The sequence below is a fragment of the Galeopterus variegatus genome, unplaced genomic scaffold, assembly GCF_000696425.1.
Source record: "Galeopterus variegatus unplaced genomic scaffold, G_variegatus-3.0.2 Scaffold708, whole genome shotgun sequence".
Taxonomy (NCBI): Eukaryota; Metazoa; Chordata; class Mammalia; order Dermoptera; family Cynocephalidae; genus Galeopterus; species Galeopterus variegatus.
Genome location: NW_007726819.1, coordinates 402,458 through 414,222, shown reverse-complemented (window position 1 = coordinate 414,222; position 11,765 = coordinate 402,458). Strand labels below are relative to the sequence as shown.

The 11,765-nt window shown below is 36.0% G+C and overlaps 1 protein-coding gene across 1 annotated transcript in view; it reads left to right on the top strand.

Annotated features, from left to right (window-relative positions):
* RAD50 (RAD50 homolog (S. cerevisiae)) overlaps positions 1 to 11,765 on the top strand; it is a 75,583-nt gene that overhangs the window by 2,577 nt on the left and 61,241 nt on the right. The window contains exon 3 of the mRNA XM_008571643.1: positions 9,398 to 9,549. Within this exon, the coding sequence (XP_008569865.1) occupies positions 9,398 to 9,549 (152 nt within the window). The remainder of the gene's footprint in view (positions 1 to 9,397; positions 9,550 to 11,765) is intronic.

The following is an 11,765-nucleotide window of genomic DNA, read 5'->3' as shown; positions in this document are numbered from 1 at the left end:
GGGAGCGCCACCGCGCTTCCCAAGCGGCGCACTGTAGCAGTGCGCCACCGGGCCGGCCCCACATAGGTACTTCTTTTAATCTTTATATTTTTTTGTGTGTCTGAAATATTTTCTACTTAAAGCATGTAATGTTTTATGAACATTTTAAATAGTTACATACTTCTCTTACATTTAGATTACTTTTAGTTTTCCATTGAAATGTACTGTGATGAAAATCTTTCCATGTGAATCTGTTTGAATTATGGTGTTTATACTATTAGCATGTGTAAAGGACATAGAATTTGGCCTGTAGGTTTTTGTTACATATTTATTTAATATATATGTGTTAAACAAGAATATATATATACATATATATATATATATATATATATACAGTCATGCACTGCATAACGACCTTTAGGTCAGTGACGGACTGACCATGATCTTTGCACATTGCCTAATGACACATTTCTCAGAATATATGCCCGTTTTTCAGCGACACATGACTGTATTTACTGGGGTCATGTGCCTCTCTCCCTACTCACTCCCCCCAGTCCCAATATGTTAAGAATTTGTTTTATATGCTTCCAGGCTTTTTTCTGTGTTTATAAAACCATGCCTGTACTCACATATATATTTAGTGCATCAATGGAATTTTGTTTTACCATTGTATAAATTAAATACGTATTAAGTGACATAGTGTGGATCTGTTAATATATATATTTCTATTGTTTTTAATTACTAATTGTTATTCCATTGAGTTTATATCCTATAATTTATTTAACTGACCCACTGCTGCTGATCATTTAAATTATTTTCACTTTTGTTTGTTTGTTTGTTCTGTTTTTGGTAGCTGGGCACTACAGGGTTCTTTCACTCTTAAGTGACTAAAGATAACTCTGTAATAATGAAAGTATTTATGAATTTTCTTCTTAGAAATAGCAATATTATTTAGTACATTGCCATTGCTGCAAAGGCTATTTCACACCTTCTCTGTCCTTATACCTACACTCTGTGCTCCTCAATTGATGATCTTGGCCTTTAGTTTATTGAGAGATAGGAGGAATTAGATGAAAATTCCCTCATTTTCCAGTCATAAAATCTACCAAAGTATGCTACATATGTACCAGTACTGTTTTCTGTCTTCTATTACGGGTAAATTGTTTAATGTTTTATCTGAGCATTAACCAACTCCTCTTGGAGGCTGGATCCCATTGATCCTGCTTATCTACTCAAGGATTTCGCTCTTCAGTTGTTCCTTCTCTCTCCTGCATCAGCCATTTCTCCTTTATAGGATCATTCACATCAGCATATAAACATGCTCTGGTAGTGCCAATCTTCAGACAAAAAACTCTACTCCAAATCACCCTCTAGGTAGTACCTTTTCTTTGCTCCAGTTGATAGCAAAATTTACAAAAGTTGTGTGTACCCATTGTCTTTACTTCATTACCTCTCGTTTTGTCCTCAGTCTACTCTATTCAGATTTTCTTGGGTTTTTTGTTGTTGTTGTTGTTGTTGTTGTTGTTGTTGTTGTTTTTCCCCTCCGCTAAAACTGCTCTTGTAAGGTCACCAGTAATGTCCATGTTGTCAGATAGAGTGGTCAGTTTCTAATTCTCATTAACTTCTCAGCTGATTTGATACAGTTGCTTATTCCTTTTATAAAACATTTCCCTCTTTGCTTTCATGACACCATAATCTAATGGTTTCCTCCTTTTTTTACTGGCCACATCCTTAGTCTTTGCTGGGTCTACCTTTGCTTGATTTCTAAATGCCGGTGTGCCCCAAAGTCTCAGTCTTCTATGTACCAGTCCTCTTCCCTTATCTCCTCTCTTCTTGGATGATTTCATTCAGTTTTGTGGCTTTAAATACTGATTATGTGCTGATGACTCCCAAATTTATATATTTAGCCCTAACTGCTTTCCTAAACTCTGGTCATATATGTCCAGCTGTTTATTTAGACATTTAATAAGCATTTAGAATTTAACATGTTCAAAACAGAACTCTTGATTCCCTGTATTCACATCCCTTCAACATCCTCAAGCCTGTTACTGCCTCAGTACTCTTCAGTTTAGTAAGTGATATCATCCATATATTTGCTGATGCCATAACCTGTGTCATCCTTGATTGATTCCTTCCTCTCACCCTATTTCTAATTGATAAAAAATTCTTAGCCACCCTTCTAAAGTATGTCAAGAATTTCTCCAGTTCATTCCATCACCACTGCTTGGCTGGTCCAAGCCACCATCATCTTCCCTTTGAATTATTATAGTAGTATCCTAACTTGCTTTCTAGGTCTCGTTCTTGAATTTTTCTCATTTTCACAGAAATTATCATTTAAATATTCATTCATTCAAGAGGGAGTGAGTTGTTCAAAATCTTGGAGAAGAAAATTTCATTTAGTGTTTAAGGCTTAGTGCAAAGTCCATGAAGCAGAAGCATTCTTGGTGTGTTCAAGGAATCACAAGGAGAAGCAAAGTGGTAAGGGGAAGAATGAAAAGTCAAAAAGATAGAAGGGACTAGTTCCTGTAGGACCTTGGATTCTATTCTTATTTAAATAGGAATCTATTGGAAGATTTTGAGCAGGGTAAGGACATGATCTGATTTGTTTTAAAGTGATCAGTCTGGCTGCTGAGAGAAGACTGTAGGTGACAAAGGTAAGAGGGCACAGACTAATTAAGGGGATTTTGTGATAATCCACGTGAGAAATACTAGTGGCTTGATTAAGGTAGTGGTAGAAGTAGTGAGAAATGCGTGGATTTGGGATATATTTTGAAGGTAGAACTAATAGATTAGCTAATGGTTTCGCATCTCTTTTGGATATCTCATAGACATCCCAAATTTACATGTTTAAGCCAGATCCACTCAAATCTCCTTTTCCAGAGTTCCTCTATTACAATAAATGGCAAAACTATTTTATCCAGTTATTCAAGCCCAAACCTTGGAGTTTTGCTTCTACTTCTCCCATATACTTCTACTTCTCCCATATACTATTATCTAAATATCATGTGGACCCCCTCCTCAGCATTGTTAGGCTCTGATTCCCTACCCTGTTTGTTCCTCCATTGTGGTACTCTCCTACTGAGTTGGGTCATCCCTACTCACGTGCCCTTTTCATCCTGCTTAAACTCCAATGCCCTTAGACTCCTGAAACTCTGTGCCAAGCTGTCTCCCCTTGTGGATACCCTCCTCAACCTGCACAAGTTCAGTTATCCCAGTTTAGGGCTGGAATACTATGTCCCCCCACCTCTACCCAGCCCCACCTAATGGTTTTAGGACTAGATTGTATGAAAAGGGAAGGGATTATTTAATTTTTTATTTTATTCATTTGGATAGAAATTGTTTTGAAGTGTAATATACATTTCTTTGCCTTAATAAATTAACTCAGCGTAAATTATTCTTTTTGAAGTGACTTTTCATCAATAACATCAGCAACAATATTATGATAGAAATGCTACAAAATACCCTTCCCATTTAGTAATTTAATATTTGCCAGATAGCTAGGTCCTAGAAAGGTAGATGCCATGGAGAGTAAATATGTATATTTGGCCTGCTAGTCACACACATTGTAAACAAATTAATTTTCTGATGTATAGATACATAGCTCCTTAATTTAACTACTGTGGATTAAACCCTTAGCAGCTGCTCTCCTTGAGATGAAATTACAGAATCGAGTCCCTGGGTTTTCAAAGCTTTATGTCAACCTCTGACCATCTCCTCACTGAGATGTCTATATCCTAAGAAGCTTCTTCTGAGCAGCCAGTCCAGCAACTTCTCCCTCTGCTAAAACCCTTCTCTAGATTGCCTTCCTATCGCTCCTGGACTACTTCCTGCCCTGCTTCCTCTCTTGCCTCAGTCCATTCCGTTCATCCTAAAGACAAGATGATTCTTCTAAAGTACGTATCTACTGCAAATGATTTCCTGGTTCAAACCCTTCAATGGCTTTTCATCACCTTAAGTCCAGAGCCCTTAACATATTTCAGAAAGCTCTTAATTTCTGGAACATTTTATTACTATTCCATTCTTCTACCTATTTTTTGCACCAGGTATTTTGAAACTACTTTAACCACTCAGTGACAGATCTTTTCATCTGGCTAACGCCTACTCATCTGTCAGGTCTCAGTTTAAACGTTTTCTTCTTTTAGAATACCTTCCCTGACCTCTCCTTTGCCCTGCTTTGTGCTCCCAAATCACTCTGACTTCACTTATGATGGTGTTTAACACACCTTCTTTACTCTTTTTATTAACCTATCTGTCTTCCATGCTCCAAATGAAGAAAGTGTCATTTCAAACCAAAACAACACATGAAAGCTATTAAGTGCTCAATAAATATTTGTTGAACAATTCGATGAATTAATATCAAAGCTAAATCGATGCCAAAAAAATCATTGAAAAGTCGGCAAAGGATATTTTATGATTAAAAAAAAGGGCTGAATCCAGGACTTTTGATTTTGATTGCAGCAGAATAGTGAATATTACACTTATACTCTCAAGATGAACAACTATAAGGGCTGGCCAGTTAGCTCAGTTGGTTAGAGTGCGGTGTTATAACACGAAGGTCAAGGGTTTGGATGCCTTATTGGCCAGCCACAAAAACAAACAAAGATGAACAACTAAAAGAAAACTAGAAAAAAATTTGAAGCAACTATTTACAGGCATTGGAGAACATATGTGAGTAGTGCAGGGATGTGTTCTTTGAGAAAAGAGAAACATATGAGGTGACTCCACATTCTTTCCAGGTTTCTACCTAGGGACAGTTTGTAAACTTTGGCAAGTGGAGTTAGAATCCAACAGAGAACAGGGACATCACTAGGCAGATGAGACAGATGGGAGTTTGGGTTTGCTGAAGTGACTGGAAATTGTGGGGCAAGGTACTGGCATGGGATTTCTGTGTAGAGATGGGGCACCAGAAATCTGTATGAGGATCCTTTGAGTCTTTGGCCAAATATTTAGCTACACCTGTACAGGATGAGATGCGATGAGGACTAGCAGAGAACAATTACATAGGTGGGGGTAGGTTGTGAGCTGAATTGTGATTCTGGAGGTCACACAATTCTTGGAGACATTTGAGTACTTATATGTGAGTGGAGAGACTGTGAGAGTCTGCAGTGTTCAGTTGAGACCTCAGAAAGGCCACTCTAAGAAATCCTAAAACCAGGGTTTGACACAGTCATGCTGAGTTGTCAATGAATTAGCTGCCTCCTAGTACAAAACTCAACACATTTTAAAGGAAGGCTTCACAGTCCCAGCTCTCAATGTAACATCGGCAACGTCCAGGATATAATAAAAAATTAGTGATATGTACAGAAGAAGATGTGATCCATACATGGGAGGGCAAGAAGTGAACAGAAACAGACCCAGATATGGCATAGGTTTTGGAATCAGCCGACAAGGATTTTAAAAGCTATGATAAATAAGTTCAAGGATTTAAAGGAAAAGATGTACATAATGTGTGGCAAAAGATATGAACAGAGAAATAAAAACTGTAAAAAAAGACCTAAGAAGTTCAACACATCATAAACAACATGAACACATCTGTGTTACACATTATATTCAGATTGCTCAAAACTAAAGATAAAAATAAAATCTTAAAAACAGGTGGAAGAAAAAAATAACACATTATGCAGAGGGGAAGAATAATAAGTATGACTTCTTATTAAGAACTGTTCAAGCCAGAAAACTATAGGACAGCATCTTAAAGTGCTGGGGAATAAAAGTCAACCCACACTTCTGTATACAGCAAAAGTGCCCTTAAAAAATTGAAGATGAAATGGAGAACATTTTCAGATTAAAAAAAGAAAAAGACAGAGGTAATCTGTCACAAGCAGACTTACACTACAGTAATTGTTAAACGGTGTTTTTGAGGCTGAGGGAGAATGATAATTAGTCCCAGAGTAACAGTTGCTTGAGACCACCCCTTTGCTAGCCTTAAAAACAAAGGTTGGAAAGGATCAGATGATCAAACTGTTGCCGAGAAACTTAAGTGCATGCCAGAACAAAGTTCAGTACTCATGAAAGGACTAAAACAAAATTCTTCACCTAACAATGTAAATTTCACAATCAAAAGTTACCAGCCATGGGCTGGCTGGTTTGCTCAGATGGTTAGAGCTCAGCCTTGTAACACCAAGGTGAAGGGTTCGGATCTCCCTACTGGCCAGCTGCCAAAAAAAAAAAAAAAAAGTAAGTTACCAGCCATGGGCTGGCTGGGTTGCTCAGATGGTTAGAGCTCAGCCTTGTAACACCAAGGTGAAGGGTTCGGATCTCCCTACTGGCCAGCTGCCAAAAAAAAAAAAAAAAAAAAGTAAGTTACCAGCCATGCAAAAAAGCAGGGAATATGACTCATAACCAGGAGAAAAGTCAACCATACGAACATCCAAAAATGAAAGGGATGATAAAATTAGTAGACAAGAACCTTAAAACATCATTATAAATCTTATGAATATGCTCAGATGTAAAGGAAAATGTAAGCATAATGAGAGGAATGGAAGATATAACCAAAAACCAAAAACCAAAAACAAAATAATAAAGCAAAAGGAATAGCAGTGTTTTAAAATATAGTGGTACAGATAGGTTAAAAGTAAAAGGATGGAAAAAATATACTATGCCTACTAATAAAAAGAAAGCTGAAGGGACTATATTAATATCAGATGGTAGATGTCAGAACCAGGAATGTTACTAGGGTAAAAGGAGAAATTTTATGGTGACAAAGGGCTCAATTCACAAAGAGGACACAATTTTAAATGTAGAGCCTCAAAATATATGAGGCAAAAAACCTATGGAACTGAAAGGAGAAATAGACAAATCTACAGTTTTTAGTTGGAGATCTCAACACTGTTTTCAGTAGAGAAACAGAAGTAGATAAAATATCAGTATGAATATGGAAGACTTTAACAAAACTATTAACCAGACTAACCTAATTGACATTTATAGGACATTCCATTGAACAACAGCAGAATAGACATTATTTTCAAGTGTACATGGAACATTCAACAAGGTAGATCAATATTCTGGACTATAAAACAAGTGTCAATAAATTTACAGGGATTAAAGTCATACAGAGTGTATTCTCTGACCACACCAGAATTAAACTAGAAATCAGTAACAGAAAAAACTTCGAAAATCTCCACATGCTGATAGATTTAAGTAGCATGCTTCTAAATAATTCATAGATCAAAAAAGGAATCACAAGGGTAATTAGAAAATGCTTTGAATGAATTAAAAATACTTGTGGGATGCAGTGAAATGCCTAGAAAGAAATTTATAAAATCAAAGGATTATGTTAGAAAGTAAAAAAGGTCTAAAATTAATGACCTGAGCTTACATCTTAAGAAACTTGAAAAAGAATAGCTAATTAAACTCAAAATAAGCAAAAGGAAAGAAATAATTAAGATAAAAAAATCAGTGAAATAGAACACAGAGACAGTAGAGAAAATCATTGAAACCAGAGCTGATCTTTGAGAACATCAATAAAATTAATAAACCTCCAAACAAGAAAAAGACAAAAATTACCAGTATTAGGGATGAAAGAGGAGACATTGCTGCAGATCCTACAGACATTGTAAGGGTAATAAGGGAATACTGTGAGCAACTTTATGCCAACAAATTCAACAACTTAGATGAAATGGACAAATTTCTTTAAAGACAAGCCACCAAATCTCACTCAAGAAGAAATATACTAAAGAAATTGATGAGTAGTTTAAAACCTTACAATGAAAAGCCCAGGCCCAGATAGTTTCACTGGTGAATTCTACCAAAAATGTTAGGAAAAAGTAATGTCAGTTCTACACAAACTCAAAAAAGAGAGGCAGAGGGAGTACTTCACAGCTCATTTTATGAGGCTAGCATTACTCTGATACCAAAACCAAAGGCGTTACAAGACGGCTACAGATGGATACCTCCTATGAACATTAATGCAAAGATCTTTAATAAAATGTTAGCAAATCAGCTTCAGCAATTTACAAGTAAAGATAATACATCATGACCAAGTGGGTTATACTTCAGCAATGCATGATTTGTTTAATTAAAAGCAATCAGTATAATTCACCATGTTAACAGAATAAAGAAGAAAAATCGTATGAGCATCAATGATACAGAAAAAGAATTTAAATTTAATACGTATTCATGATAAAAACTCTCAACACCTTCCTTCATTCCTGAATAATTTAGTCCAGAAACCATTGGGTGGAGCTGAGTGAAGAAGGCATCCACAAAAGCTGGCTGTGGCAGCCTGGTGGGGGATTGGAGTCCAAGTAAGGAATCTATGAGTCCATATTGATACAAAAAAAAAATGAGGGAAAAAAAATGGGGAAAGGACAAAGCTCTTATAGTAGAATTTTAACTAATGTAGAAGGAATAATGGAACTAGAAAATTAGGATAGCTATCATAATAATTCATTCAGATAAGAAGCAAGAGAAGCTAAACTAGTGGAGGAAAGTTGATGAAGTATGGGATAGTTACATGGTCTCAGTGCATCTCTCCCTTAAGTACTTATTAATTGCAAAGTAAAAAATAATAATTTTTTTTTAGTGGATAAGCTGACAGATACATCTTTATCAAGAGATTGAAGTTATTAATAAATTGAAATTGTGTCCTGTCTGATGAGTTGTAATGATGTAATGAAAGGAACTCATCATCACTTCTTTAGTATTCCTGCCACAGATGCATATCCTGATTCTAGTCATGAGGAAATATTAGAGAAACCAGATTTGGGGAGACATTCTACAAGATAATGGTCTGTAATTTTCAGAAATATCAGTCATGAAAGTCAAGGGAAATGTGAGCAACTATTCGAGACTGAAAAACTAAAGAGACATGACCACCAAATACACTCTAATTCTGAACTGGATCCTTTGTTGTAAGGGACATATTGGAACAATTGGCAAAACTTGAATGGGATCTGCAGACCGTATGGTAGTAATATATCAGTATCAGTTTCCTGATTTTTATAGTTGAAAATGTCCTGGTTTTGAGGGAAGTATTGGTGTTGGGACATCAGATCAATTTATTATCAATTGGCTCAGGGGAGTGGGGAGAAGTTGTGTATACTGTATCACCTTGTGTTTTTTTTTTTAATTAAAAAAAAATTTGGTACTTTAAAATTCATTTATTTGAAAAATTCACATATCTGGTCTTCTAATGATGCTGAGTAACGGAGATAGGTAATATTATAATATCATTTTAGTAAATCAGTTTAACAATATTCTTTCCTCCCATATTTTGAATAGCATGTAAAAATGCCACTCCCAAAGAATAGATCAAAAATAAGAAAAATTTTTAAAAGTCACTCATTTTGGATGTCTAAATTTTTCTTTTTTTTGATCCCTCATTTTGGGTAAGTAAGATTGTTTATGTCTTTTCTTTCAGAACTAACAGTCTGGTTTTTGTAAAGGTAGCATACTTTTTCTCTGTTTACCTTCAAAGGTTGCTCAAGAAACCGATGTTAGGGCCCAGATTCGTCTGCAGTTTCGTGATGTCAATGGAGAACTTGTAGCTGTGCAGAGATCTATGGTGTGTACTCAGAAAAGCAAAAAGACAGAATTTAAAACCCTGGAAGGAGTCATTACTAGAACAAAGTAAGTATTTATATTATATTTGTATATCTGTTCATTTAGGTCTGTAAGACCTAATGGTTTTTTCCCACTACTATAAATTTATTTTAGGGAAGCATATTAATTTTTTTAACAGACTTTTTTAGAGCAGTTTTGGATTCACAGCAAAATTGAATAGAAAGCACAGAGTTCCCATATATTCCCTGTCCCTGTACACATAACCTATCCCACTATCAACATTTAATTTTTTTTGACACTAACAGTTAAATAGAATGGCACCGTTAAAAAGTAAGTGATAACGTTCCATTCCCTTGAGTAATTTATGAACAGTTGCTGAATTGAAAGTGCATAATCACTCACATATAGATTGAATGAATAAAAAATGTTACTATCATGTTATAGGGATGGATGAGATGAGAAGCAGACAAGTAGAAAAGAACAATAATTTGTCCCTTTCAAACATTATTATTCTGTTAGAGGCAAGTATCATCTTGTGATGGGTATGGATTTTGGAATTAGGCTGCCCTGGATACAAGGCTTTACCCTTGTTGAGCAAATTACTTAACTATGTATTCACTTTCCTCCCCTCCCTTTTATTTACTTATTTGTTAAACTAATTAAATAATTCAGTTATTTAACCAGTAATGTTTAACATCTACTATGTGCTAGAGGCACTATACTAGCCACTGGCTTTGTAAGCAAGTATTTTTCATTGGCTTTTTGAAAAAATTATTTTTATTATTTTATTATTTTAAATTGACACATTAGTGGTACATATTTATGGAGTATAATTCGATGTTTTGATACATATGTACATTGTGTAATGATCCAGTCAGGGTAGTTAGGATTTTCATCACTTCTTGCATTTATCATTTCTTTGTGGTAAAAACATTCAAAAGCCTCTCTCTTAGCTATTTTACAGTATATAGTATTTTACTGTTAACCAGAGTCACCCTCTGTGCAATGGAATACCAGAACTTACTCCTCCTATCTATTTGTAATCTTATACCTGTTGATCAGCCTCTCCTCATCCCCCCCTCCCCTCCTCTTCTCCCCATACCCCCTCACCTCTCTCACCTTCTTTCCTTCCACAGTCTCTGGTAAACCACTGTTTTACTCTCTGCTGTTTTGATATCAATTTTTTTCTTTTTAACATTCCACATATGAGTGAGATCATGTGGTATTTGTCTTTCTGTGTCTGGCTTATTTCTATTTCACTTAACATGGTGTCCTCCAGATTCATCCATGTTGTCACAAATGACAGGATTTCATTCTTTTTTTTATGGCTGAATAGTATTCCATTGTGTGTAAATACCACATTTTTTTCCATCCATTTTTGGACACTTAGGTTGATTCCCTAGCTTGGCTGTTGTAAATAGTGCTGCAGTGAACATGAGAGTGCCGAAATCTCTTTGACATACTGATTTCATTTACTTTTGTTTTTATTTTTGGCAGCTGACCAGTAGGAGGATCTGAACCTTTGACCTCAGTGTTACAACACTGCTAACACCACGCTCTAAGCAACTGAGCCAACCCAGCCCAGATTTCATTTACTTTTAAACACATTCAAGTCTCTCTCGTACCTTCTGATTTTATTCCACTCCAGTTACTGCCTGTCTCCCTCTTCCCCTTTACAGCCAGTCTTCTCAAAAGAGTTGTTGATACTCGCTGTCTCCATTTCTTCACCTTCTCCTCACTCCTCCATCCCCATTCCTCCACTGACCAGTTCCAATTGAGGTCACTAATAACCTCTGTATTAATTAGGATAATACTACTGCTATACAAAGTAGACCTAATAGCCTCTTTTTTTTAATTTGTAAAATAAGAGTTCATTATCAATGTACCTGTCTTAAAAAGATGTAAGGATTGAGCTAATGCCTATAAAATGCTTAATATGTAGTAAGAGCTCATGTACTAGTTTTCTATGACTGCTGTTAACAAGTGACAAACTTAGTAGTTGAAAACGACACAAATATATTACAGTCCATGCTTTAGAAGTCTGAATCAGTTCTCACTGAGCTAAAATCAAGGTGTTAGCAGGACTGTGTTCCTTTTCAGAGGCTCTGGGGGACGATCTGTTTCCTTGCTCTTTCCATCTTTTAGAGGCCACCTCCATTTCTTGGCTTATGGCCCTCTTTCTCCATCTTCAAAGCCAGCAACAGTGGGCAGAATTCTTTCCATATTGAATCACTCTGGACTCTTCTGCCTCCCTCTCTCGTATCTAATGACCCTTGTGATTA